The sequence below is a fragment of the Ranitomeya imitator genome, chromosome 6 (assembly GCF_032444005.1).
Source record: "Ranitomeya imitator isolate aRanImi1 chromosome 6, aRanImi1.pri, whole genome shotgun sequence".
NCBI lineage: Eukaryota > Metazoa > Chordata > Amphibia > Anura > Dendrobatidae > Ranitomeya > Ranitomeya imitator.
Window position 1 is genome coordinate 550,263,954 of NC_091287.1, and position 12,842 is coordinate 550,276,795.

The 12,842-nt window shown below is 52.0% G+C and overlaps 1 protein-coding gene across 19 annotated transcripts in view; it reads right to left on the reverse strand.

Moving 5' to 3' along the window:
• Window positions 1–1,959: 1,959 nt before the first annotated feature.
• PTK2 (protein tyrosine kinase 2) overlaps window positions 1,960–12,842 on the reverse strand; it is a 194,079-nt gene continuing 183,196 nt past the window's right edge. For all 19 annotated transcript variants that reach the window (XM_069731971.1, XM_069731968.1, XM_069731966.1 and 16 more), the window contains 5 exons: window positions 8,125–8,164; window positions 7,668–7,774; window positions 3,641–3,796; window positions 3,482–3,562; window positions 1,960–3,343 (listed from right to left, as the gene is read on the reverse strand). In XM_069731971.1, coding sequence (XP_069588072.1) covers window positions 3,131–3,343; window positions 3,482–3,562; window positions 3,641–3,796; window positions 7,668–7,774; window positions 8,125–8,164 — 597 coding nt within the window. In that variant the 3' untranslated portion in view covers window positions 1,960–3,130. The remainder of the gene's footprint in view (window positions 3,344–3,481; window positions 3,563–3,640; window positions 3,797–7,667; window positions 7,775–8,124; window positions 8,165–12,842) is intronic.

Below are 12,842 nucleotides of genomic sequence, written 5' to 3' on the forward strand. Positions count from 1 at the left end.
ATAATAATGTTCACTAAGCACCATGCTATTTATACGTACAATTGACTTACTACAGTGTACATGCTCATTGTGTTTTTGTCTGCAGAATGTGCTTACAAGCAGCAATGTCCTTGCCTGTAAAGCCCTCGTGATGCAAAGCACTGATAACTACAAGTATTTCCTTGGAGGCCACTATGGATAACAGAAGACTGATTTCATGAAGCAGCTCTCCTTTATAGCAGACGCCACTTATCTTATATTGGCTGCCTTGTCCTTGATGACACAAGCTAAACCAGGTGGTCACTGAAATAAAATAAGCAGATCATGTTGTGTCGGCTGAAATTCAGTGTAAATGAGGTTTTTGGGATTACGTAAATTTTTTATTGCAGGGAATGACTTGACTTTTTTTTGCAATCTGAACACTCTTCATAACAATGTAAAGTTAATGCAAATGCTGATCTCAAAACTGTAAAAGCAAAGTTTTTGGCCAGGAATGTAGACTAAAGGTACCTTCACACATAACGATATCGTTAACAATATCGTTGCAACGTCACGCTTTTTGTGACGTAGCAACGATCCCGCTAACGATCTCGTTATGTGTGACAGCGACCAACGATCAGGCCCCTGCTGGGAGATCGTTGGTCGTGGGGAATGATCAGGACCTTTTTTTGGTCGCTGATCACCCGCTGTCATCGCTGGATCGGCGTGTGTGACGCCGATCCAGCGATGTGTTCACTTGTAACCAGGGTAAATATCGGGTTACTAAGTTCAGGGCCGCGCTTAGTAACCCGGTATTTACCCTGGTTACCATTGTAAAAGTTAAAAAAAAAAACAAACACTACATACTTACATTCCGATGTCTGTCATGTCCCCCGCTGTCAGCTTCCCTGCACTGACTCAGCGCCGGCCGTAAAGCAAAAGCAGAGCACAGCGGTGACGTCACCGCTGTGCTCTGCTTTACGGCCGGCGCTGACACAGTCAGTGCGGGAAGCTGACGGCGGGGGACGTGACAGACATCGGAATGTGAGTATGTACTGTTTTTTTTTACTTTTACAATGGTAACCAGGATAAATATCGGGTTACTAAGCGCGGCCCTGCACTTAGTAACCCGATGTTTACCCTGGTTACCCGGGTGCTGCAGGGGGACTTCGGCATCGTTGAAGACAGTTTCAACGATGCCGAAGTCTTTTACCTGATCGTTGGTCGCTGGAGAGAGCTGTCTGTGTGACAGTTCCCCAGCGACCACACAACAACTTACCAACAATCACGGCCAGGTCGTATCGCTTGTCGTGATCGTTGGTAAGTCGTTTAGTGTAACGGTACCTTAAGGGATCTGTCAGTTCTCCAGTGCGGTGTGGTATAAATAGGATCTGTCAGCGTGATGTTATAAAGGATCAGGCATCAGAAATCATTTTGTGACCTAGGCGCTCTAATAGCCACTGACTGTGCTGCATCTCCAGTTCTCCCGAGCTCATCATACAAACGCTCGCTCCTGTGATAAAACAAGCAAGGAAAATGTGTTACCTGAAAAAGTAGCAGCTGTGATCCCCTGCTGTGTTGTCTGTATACTCTCTTTTGCTTCTTCTCCTGCCCAGGAGCTGCAGTATGATCAGACCATGCTCCTGTACGGTCAGACACGGCTATTACACAGTGCACAGCAGCGGCACAAAATAAGATTATCTCAGCACAGGAACATTTTTTTTTTAGATCCAGGTGTGGATCTTACTATTATTCCAAGATCTATCAATTAAAATGTCTTTGTGTTTGTGGTGCAACTTTTATAAGCTTAAGGCAGGTCTGTAATGAAAATGCAATATTTTACCAATCTGCTCAGCCACGGACCCATTTCTGTACAAAAATCACCCATAAATGTAGCGTACGGCACCGTTCTGGCTCCATCCCAATTCTGCCCCATGCGTGCAAAAATCGTATTACAAACGTATTCGTCGACTGAGGCCACATTGACCAGAGACTCCAATATCATTATATTCCAATGCTTTAATAACAGCCTAATGTTCATACGTGGAGCGTCCATCCGACCGTCATCCACAGACTCGGAATCCAGACAAATGTTGCCGTAATGGTTGATAAATAGACGAGCGGCGGCCGATTTCAGGACGCTTCAGTAATCGCTCCGACAATCTGTACAAGGTCCTTATATTCTTCCTGAGAATCATTTATATTCCCCCAACCATCCCAAGGCATGGGGAACTGGGTTACATGAAAATAGTTAGAAATAGTTTCATAATTTATTTGGGTATTAAGGTCGTGATGTAAAAAAAAAAAAAACAAAAAACAAAAACACAAGAATCCCCTAAAGTAAAAAAAAAAATAAAAAAAAAATAAAAATCCCAGAACAGGCAAGACATTTGTGAGAGCTGAAATGTTAGCACGGCCGTAAGATTTATTTATAAATTATATATTTTTAATATAAAAAAATGGGATATATATAATGGCTCTGGATCTCTCTATGCAAATGTTCTGTCAGTTCAGCAGCGTGCTTTATACATAGCTAAAAAATAAAAAAGGACACCCCCCCCCTCCCCATCAGAAAAAAAATAATCTAAAAAAAAAATTACACCAATTCTCATTGTTGCTTCCAATCAAAAATTACACACATCCAAAAAAAAGAGGGAAGGTAAAGCTGGAAGGATCCATTCCACGTCTCTCCTCGATCGTCTCCGAAATCAAGGCTTTGTAGCATATTGCGACTTCACGTTAAAAAATAAAAACATAAGACGACAAAAAGAGATTCCAGTTGCACCAGCCATCATGGATCCCATGTGGACGCTGTGTGCTCTCTGGTCCCCCCCGGATCACAGGTATCACAGGGCCTCGCTGCCCGTCGGGCTGCACCGGATTTGCCCTTCCTCCTTGCGATTTTCGGAGATCTGGATCCGCCGATTCCCCCAGATGACGGACGCACAGGAGCGCAGGCCGGCCACATCACTCTTGCAGAAAACCTTTTTCTTTTTTGGAAGGGAATTGAGGGGGTAACACTTCAGGTGGCACCTGCTGCCGAAAATCAGCACTGGACCGCGTGGCCGCCCACTGGGGAGCAGAATCGCTGGTGGAAGGCGACGAGGAATCCCAAAAAGGAGACACTTCAGACAGGTATATGACAAGACGGTGGAACACGGAGGGTTTGTTTTTAGTGCGGCCGCGACTGTCCGATCATTTTTAGCCGGGCTTGGTCAATGACGTCTAGCAAATTCTTAGCGTCCACGGCCAGTGCGTGCGCGGCGGTCAGCATCTGCTTCTTGTACTCCTGCTGGAGACTGGTCATGACGTACTGCTGCGCCAACTTCATCTTATTGATGAGCTCCGCCAGGTCCGAATTCAACAACTTCTGCGCCATTTCAATCTAAAAAAAATAAATAAATAATTATTATTTAAAATTGTTTATTCCTCAACCCTTAAAAAGAGCAAACAAAAAAACACCACACTGCTCCCCTCCCTCCCTGCTATTATTATAGGCACAGTATGGTGGTCTCGCGCTCACCTCTCGGTGGGTACTGGCTGGAAGAACAGGAATGGTCTCGTCAACAGTCGCTAATAACGTCCTCAAGGCTAAACCGACCCCCTGCGAAGCAGAAGACATTCTACCGTTATTACGTCTCGTGTTCGCCGGGGTCTGCGCGCCGGTCGGAGATGGCCTCACCTTCACCATTGGGACGTACTCCTCGGGAGGTGCCGGCTGGATCCTACTAGACATTTCAATCACAGCTTTCACCAAACCGGTCACGTTTTCATAGACTTTGTCATTAGTGCGGTCCAGGTTCGCAGTTGGCGGAGGACTGATTTCCTGCGGCTGAATCTGGAAAGAAAGGACGACAAATAAGAATGGAAACTATACTAGGGGGGAAAAAAAAGTATAAAAATGAATACACCACCTCCAAACAATCAGTGACCACTAGGTGGCGCTATGCATTAAAAGATTTGGAGGGAAGCTTCACGGCCAAAAATAGTGGACTGGCCCCATGAAGAACACTCACAATAGTTGACCACCATGGGATGCCACTTTTGGCGGCGAGGGGCTCTACACTAAGCAGCGAGCCCCTGCAGACACATCAGGACCTGTCTGCACAATGCCAAGTGTCTGCTAGAGAGGAAGAAAGCCATCACCACACACTGTTCCACCCTTACTATATTACATGAGGTGGACACATTTTTTTTCCCTCACATTCGTTAGGTCTATTGAGGAAAAAAATGCAAAACTAACCCCGAAAACAATAAAACCCCAAACATGTAGAAACAAAAGACAACAGAGAAGGTGGAAAGTCCTGGTGCTGACTGGGGCTCAGAGTCGGGGCGGCCTGTGGTTTGGGCAACGGTCAGATCTTCGTGTTGTCACTAACCACATCTGACGCCAGGACGTGGCGGGGACCAAGTGCCCCCAAATAATAGATTTTTTTTTTAAAATAATTTAAAAAAGTTTTCTTTTAGAAAAATACTGTATTTTCCTTCCGTGTTCTACAGAAATTCCCGACCCCAAATTATTCCGTGAAGAAGAATATACAAATGACTCATGTGACCCCCAGAGTGCCAAAATCTGAGCGTCACCCCATGCAAAGACACAAACACACAGTGCTTACCCGCCACGGCTAGGTTCGAGCAGAGCAAGGGGGACAGAGGGTTAATAAAGATTTAACCAGAGAGAAAAAAAAAAAAACAAAAAGAGGAAATTAATAAATGCAGCAGAGGAAACCATGCAGATAATAGAGCTGGAGCGCGGGGGACCGGCCGGTAAGGAGCACGGGGGACCGGCCGGTAAGGAGCGCGGGGGACCGGCCGGTAAGCAGCGCGGGGGACCGGCCGGTAAGGAGCACGGGGGACCGGCCGGTAAGCAGCGCGGGGGACCGGCCGGTAAGGAGCGCGGGGGACCGGCCGGTAAGGAGAGCGGGGGACTGGCCGGTAAGGAGCGCGGGGGACCGGCCGGTAAGGAGCGCGGGGGACTGGCCGGTAAGGAGCGCGGGGGACCGGCCGGTAAGCAGCGCGGGGGACCGGCCGGTAAGGAGCGCGGGGGACCGGCCGGTAAGCAGCGCGGGGGACCGGCCGGTAAGGAGAGCGGGGGACTGGCCGGTAAGGAGCGCGGGGGACCGGCCGGTAAGGAGCGCGGGGGACCGGCCGGTAAGGAGCGCGGGGGACCGGCCGGTAAGGAGCGCGGGGGAGGGTCTCCTGATACTCGCAGCACATGCAGCAGTACAGGCCATGCAACACTAAAGGCTTCTGTACCCCCCAGTGGATTAGTTGTCCATGTGGAAAAGGATCAGGGACCCCCATTTTCTCAAAATGTAGGTTGTCCCAAAGATTTGACAGGTGATAAATATCCAAAATAGGAGAATTACTGTACATTCACTGCTGAATTGTCAGGTCACCAGGTACAATTCAAGACCAGCGCCCCCGCTGCCCGCAGGTTGTCTCTGGTACTACAGTTCAGGTCTACTGAAGAGGAGCTGTAATACCGCACACCACCTGTGGTCAGGAGTGGCACTGGTTCTGAAAGAAAGCAGCCATGCACAAGAGGGAAGGAAAAAAAAAAAAAAAAAAAAAGGACAGCGGTCCATGATTGCCCCCAATCTAGAAATTTGTAGATTCAGACCCGGGATCAGCAAAGTGCAGCGCAATGAAACCATTCTTGTCTGAAGTGTTGCTGAAATTCCTCCATCACCTGACATCAAACACAGACCACCAGGTGGCCCGAGTGCTGGCAGTGCCCGTCGTAGGCACCATATGGCAGCACTACACGTGCTCCAGCCTCCGCAACACAGCTGGCACCGCTGCCGGCCGGACAGGATCCGCTCATAAACAACCGCGCAGAGTGGTCACCGGGAAAACCTTTGAAGGAATCCAGGAGCCGGAGAAGTTTCCATGGAAAATCACTGACGTCTCCGGAGTTTACAGATCTGATTTATACGCCAGAAATGGAGAGGAGCGAGAATAATAACTCACCGGCTCCACGTCCAACGCAAAACCTGGGGCTGCTCTACTGCACGACAGAGACCACTGCCAGGGGGCGCTATAGGAGCCCCCAAAATCATAGTGTGGATCAACCGAACCCCAAATGTCAGCGTCCTTATCCCGCACCCCGGGAGTCAGCGTCATTATCCCGCACCCCGGGAGTCAGCGTCCTTATACCGCACCCCGGGAGTCAGCGTCATTATCCCGCACCCCGGGAGTCAGCGTCATTATCCCGCACCCCGGGAGTCAGCGTCATTATCCCGCACCCCGGGAGTCAGCGTCATTATCCCGCACCCCGGGAGTCAGCGTCATTATCCCGCACCCCGGGAGTCAGCGTCCTTATACCGCACCCCGGGAGTCAGCGTCATTATCCCGCACCCCGGGAGTCAGCGTCATTATCCCGCACCCCGGGAGTCAGCGTCATCATCCCGCACCCCGGGAGTCAGCGTCCTTATCCCGCACCCCGGGAGTCAGCGTCATTATCCCGCACCCCGGGAGTCAGCGTCCTTATCCCGCACCCCGGGAGTCAGCGTCCTTATCCCGCACCCCGGGAGTCAGCGTCCTTATCCCGCACCCCGGGAGTCAGCGTCATTATCCCGCACCCCGGGAGTCAGCGTCCTTATCCCGCACCCCGGGAGTCAGCGTCCTTATCCCGCACCCCGGGACTCAGCGTCATTATCCCGCACCCCGGGACTCAGCGTCATTATCCCGCACCCCGGGAGTCAGCGTCCTTATCCCGCACCCCGGGAGTCAGCGTCCTTATCCCGCACCCCGGGAGTCAGCGTCCTTATCCCGCACCCCGGGAGTCAGCGTCCTTATCCCGCACCCCGGGAGTCAGCGTCCTTATCCCGCACCCCGGGAGTCAGCGTCCTTATCCCGCACCCCGGGAGTCAGCGTCCTTATCCCGCACCCCGGGAGTCAGCGTCCTTATCCCGCACCCCGGGAGTCAGCGTCATTATCCCGCACCCCGGGAGTCAGCGTCATTATCCCGCACCCCGGGAGTCAGCGTCATTATCCCGCACTCCCGGGTGTCAGCGTCATTATCCCGCACCCCGGGAGTCAGCGTCATTATCCCACACCCCGGGAGTCAGCGTCATTATCCCGCACTCCTGGGTGTCAGCATCATTATCCCGCACCCCTGGGTGTCAGCGTCAGTGTCCTTATCTCAAACAACGGGCATCCTTAAACGCAGGATGAAAAAAAAAAAAAAAAACAGCTCACCTGCAGCGACATGTGATGTGAGGAAGCACAAAACTTGTGTCCTTATCCCGCACCCCAGGAGTCGGCGTCATTATTCTGTACCAAGTGTCAGGGTGGGCGCACAGTTCCTACACCAAATGTCAGCACTGCAGGTTGCTTGCAGCCTCGCCTGTATTGTCGCAGCCATCAGCTAACTCCTCTCCACAATAAATTGGGACAGGAAACCATTTTTTGTGAGAACAGAGGCCCCGAGCTGCAGCCTCATCCTCACCCCTCCGCTGGCAGCTAACAGTGTGACTACAAGTAGGACAGCCGGACATTTCCCACTGTGAGAAGGGAGGAGGCACGGACGCAGGGAGAGAAGCTGCAGCTGCATCCCCCTCCTCCCTGCATTGTGATGGTGCACTGAAGAACGAGCAACAGAACATCAGCTCACCCCATGTTTATCTTATCGGTTGGGGGGGCACAGCAGATGAAGCCCAGCGGCATGTCGCCATCTCACAGACACGGAGAGCTCGTCTTCTTACCTTCACTCCCTCATTGTAGTTGTCCCCTGCGCTGTTCAGCCCGGCCAGATTACTCAGGTGACTGGGCGCTCCCGGCCGAGGGGGCTTCTTTGGTGGAGCCGAATGGTCTGAAAACAGAAGAATAGAAGGTGAAGTCACAGATGAATACAGATCCGAGGATTCACACAGACGTTCAGTAAAAACAGGGAGAAATAACCACTCTATGGCACCATTTTGCAGTGAGACCTTTCCTGTGGGTACAGCACCCCCCCACCGTTCAGGGATCATACGTCCACTAATGAATCTTAATCCAAACCTGGAGATCTACAGAAACAGATGCAGGTGTGGGCGCTCTTCAGCACTGCCTATCTATTGTTGTAGCCAGGCCGGCAGACGGCCCTCCTGGTAACCAGACATGCCGCCCCACAGATGGCCCTCCGGGTAATCAGACATGCCACCCCACACCTCGTGTGCTTACCTGGCTTTCCAACGGGCTGATAGATGTGCTGGGTGCCGGCCTGCAAGACAAGAAAACCATTTACATCTGGTCCGAGACACATCGGGAAGAAAAACAAAGAAGTGACACATGAAGAGATCAACCGGAGGTGACGAGCGATCGCTAATCCGGACGCCAGGACTGAATACTGCCAGACGGTCACATCTAATATCGATGCAAAAACAGTGCAGAGCCCGGAGCCCACTCTGCTACACGGAGTGAGCGCCTCTGCCCTACGATGGCCACCCGGGACTGGGCGCCTCTGCCCTACGAAGGCTCCCCGGGACTGGGCGCCTCTGCCCTACGAAGGCCACCCGGGACTGGGCGCCTCTGCCCTACGAAGGCTCCCCGGGACTGGGTGCCTCTGCCATCCGAAGGCCACCCGGGACTGGGCGCCTCTGCCCTCCGAAGGCCACCCGGGACTGGGCGCCTCTGCCCTCCGAAGGCCCCCCCCCCCCCCCGAGACTGGGCGCCTCTGCCCTCCGAAGGCCCCCAGCGTCTGGGCGCCTCTGCCCTACAAAGGCCCCCCGGGACTGGGCGCCTCTGCCCTATGAAGGCCCCACGAGACTGGACGCCTCTGCCCTACGAAGGCCCCCCAGGACTGGGCGCCTCTGCCCTACAAAGGCCCCACGGGACTGGGCGCCTCTGCCCTACAAAGGCCCCCCGGGACTGGGCGCCTCTGCGTTCTGGAAACAGGTGTCTTTGCCCTCCACAAGCCCCCTGGGATCAGGCAACTCTGCCCTACAAAGGACCCCCGAGAACAGCCGCCTCTCCCCTACAAAGGTTCCCACGTGAGCCGCTGCCACTGCCCCCTGGGAGCGGGCGCCTCTGCCCTCGGCAGCTCAGACCTCTGTTCTCTGGAAAGCTCACTGTCCCGTCATCACAGTATACCACCTCTGAGCACACAAGCTGCTTGTGATACGGACGATGCGCAGACGACGCATCAGACACTTGAGAACAGATTCCAAAACTAGCCTGAAGATAAACAATGACATTCCGAGAAAAACATCCAGAAAATGTAAGTAAATTATGTATAAATCAGAACAGATGACAAAATAGTAGAAGACAGAAGCCAAAATTCCAGGTTCCCATGAACATTCCTCATCTCTCATCATGTGACTAAATATCTACAATCTTTTCTTTTTTTGTGTGTGTTTTCTGCGGACTATTTTTCATTCACGACTTTGAAATGGAAATCAAAAAGAAAGAACCTCCGATACCCCTCCGGGGGCTTACAACACAACGTGGGATTGTTGGGAATTTAAAAAACAAAAAAAAATTAAAGACGCCAAGCTGGAAAGTTCTGATTTATTGGTAACATAAAAGTTTAAAAAAACAAAAACAAACAAACCCTGAAACAAAGTTTCAAAAACTTGTTATTCTTTATTTTAAACCCTTAAAGGGGTTGTCCAGGACTCATCATACTGATGACATCCTACAGATAAGTAAACACCACAAAATAATTCAATACTAAGCGATGAAAACATCGTATCTATCCCAAATGCCATCAAGAAAAATGTCTCGCCCCACAAAATATAAGCGATCACACAGCTGCATTGACTGAAAAATTAAGTTGTTGAGAGTCTTGGAAAACAGAGACGATTAAAAAAAATTATTTTTTAAATTCCTGATTTTTCTTTTTCCCTCAACTAAAATAATAAACAAACTGGACATGTTGGGTACTGTCCTGATGAGAATCATGTTGCGAGGTCATTTTTACGGCTAATGTATGCGATAAAAACTATTCCCAAAAAAAAAAAAAAATCAGAATTGCGTTCTTTCCCCCTGCAATTTCATGGCACTTGAAATTTTATCAGCTTTCCAGTACGATGTGTTAAAATTAATGACGAGATTCAAAAGTACAACTCGCTCTGCCAAAAAAGCCCTCATGTATCTGTGGACAGAAAACGAAAAAAAAAAAGTCATGGCTCTGGGACGAAGGAAAAAACGAAAATGAAAACTGGCCGAGGCAGGAAAGGGTAAAAAACAGAAACAAAAAAGATGGTACACAGATGTGGAGGTGGTGTAGGGTGGTACCGCACTGTGGAGAGGACAGGTAGGGTGGTAGACAGATGAGGAGATGTAGGGCAGTGCAGCACTGTGGAGTGGACGGTAGGGTGGTAGACAGATGAGGAGATGTAGGGCGGCGCAGCACTGTGGAGTGGACGGGTAGGGTGGTAGACAGATGAGGCAGAGATGTAGGGCGGTGCAGAACTGTGGAGAGGACAGGCAAGGTGGTAGACAGATGAAGCAGAAATGTAGGGCGGTGTAGCACCGTGGAGAGGACGGGTAGGGTGGTAGACAGATGAGGAGATGTAGGGCGGTGCAGAACTGTGGAGAGGACAGGCAGGGTGGTAGACAGATGAAGCAGAAATGTAGGGCGGTGTAGCACCGTGGAGAGGACGGGTAGGGTGGTAGACAGATGAGGAGATGTAGGGCGGCGCAGCACTGTGGAGAGGACAGGTAGGGTGGTAGACAGATGAGGAGATGTACAGTGGTGCAGCCCTGTGGAGAGGACGGGTAGGATGGTAGACAGATGAGGAGATGTACGGTGGTGAAGCCCTGTGGAGAGGACGGGTAGGATGGTAGACAGATGAGGAGATGTACAGTGGTGCAGCCCTGTGGAGAGGACGGGTAGGATGGTAGACAGATGAGGAGATGTACAGTGGTGCAGCCCTGTGGAGAGGACGGGTAGGATGGTAGACAGATGAGGAGATGTACGGTGGTGAAGCCCTGTGGAGAGGACGGGTAGGGTGGTAGACAGATGAGGAGATGTAGGGCGGTGCAGCACTGTGGAGAGGACAGGTAGGGTGGTAGACAGATGAAGCAGAAATGTAGGGCGGTGTAGCACCGTGGAGAGGACGGGTAGGGTGGTAGACAGATGAGGAGATGTAGGGCGGCGCAGCACTGTGGAGAGGACAGGTAGGGTGGTAGACAGATGAGGAGATGTACAGTGGTGCAGCCCTGTGGAGAGGACGGGTAGGATGGTAGACAGACGAGGAGATGTACGGTGGTGCAGCCCTGTGGAGAGGACGGGTAGGGTGGTAGACAGATGAGATGTAGGGCGGTGCAGCACTGTGGAGAGGACAGGTAGGGTGTAGGGTGGTGCAGCACTTGAAGAGGACGGGTAGGGTGGTAGACAGATGAGGAGATGTAGGGTGGTACTGCACTGTGTAGAGGACGGGTAGGGTGGTAGACAGATGAGGAGATGTAGAGTGGTCCAGCAGTGTGGAGAGGACAGGTAAGGTGGTAGACCGATGAAATGTAGTGTGGTGTAGCACTGTGGAGAGGACAGGTAGGGTGGTAGACAAAGATGAAGAGGAGATGTAGAGCGGTGCAGCACTGTGAAGAGGACAGGTAGGGTGATAGACCGAGATGATGAGGAGATGTAGGGCGGGCAGCACTGTGGAGAGGACAGGTAGGGTGGTGCAGCACTGTGGAGAGGACAGGTAGGGTGTTAAACAGATGAGGAGATGTAGGGTGGTGCAGCACTGTGGAGAGGACAGGTAGGGTGGTAAACAGATGAGGAGATGTAGGGCGGTGCAGCACTGTGGAGAGGACAGGTAGGGTGGTAAACAGATGAGGAGATGTAGGGCGGTGCAGCACTGTGGAGAGGACAGGTAGGGTGGTAAACAGATGAGGAGATGTAGGGCGGTGCAGCACTGTGGAGAGGACAGGTAGGGTGGTAAACAGATGAGGAGATGTAGGGCGGTGCAGCACTGTGGAGAGGACAGGTAGGGTGGTAAACAGATGAGGAGATGTAGGGCGGTGCAGCACTGTGGAGAGGACAGGTAGGGTGGTAAACAGATGAGGAGATGTAGGCCGGTGCAGCACTGTGGAGAGGACGGGTAGGGTGGTGCAGCACTGTGGAGAGGACAGGTAGGGTGGTGCAGCACTGTGGAGAGGACAGGTAGGGTGGTGCAGCACTGTGGAGAGGACAGGTAGGGTGGTGCAGCACTGTGGAGAGGACAGGTAGGGTGGTAGACCGAGATGATGAGGAGATGTAGGGCGGTGCAGCACTATGGAGAGGACAGGTAGGGTGGTGCAGCACTGTGGAGAGGACAGGTAGGGTGGTAAACAGATGAGGAGATGTAGGGTGGTGCAGCACTGTGGAGAGGACAGGTAGGGTGGTAAACAGATGAGGAGATGTAGGGCGGTGCAGCACTGTGGAGAGGACAGGTAGGGTGGTAAACAGATGAGAAGATGTAGGGCGGTCCAGGACTGTGGAGAGGACAGGTAGGGTGGCAGACATAGATGATGAGGAGATGTAGGGCGTTGCAGCACTGTGGAGAGGAGTAGGGTGGTAGACAGATGAGATGTAAAAGCGGTGCAGCACTGTGGAGAGGACAGGTAGGGTGGTAGACAGATGAGGAGATGTAAAAGCGGTGCAGAACTGTGGAAAGGACAGGTAGGGTGGTAGACAGATGAGGAGATGTAAAGGCGGTGCAGAACTGTGGAAAGGACAGGTAGGGTGGTAGACAGATGAGGAGATGTAGGGCGGTGCAGCACTGTGGAGAGGACAGGTAGGGTGGTAAACAGATGAGGAGATGTAGGGCGGTGCAGCACTGTGGAGAGGACAGGTAGGGTGGTAAACAGATGAGGAGATGTAGGGCGGTGCAGCACTGTGGAGAGGACGGGTAGGGTGGTGCAGCACTGTGGAGAGGACAGGTAGGGTGGTGCAGCACTGTGGAGAGGACAGG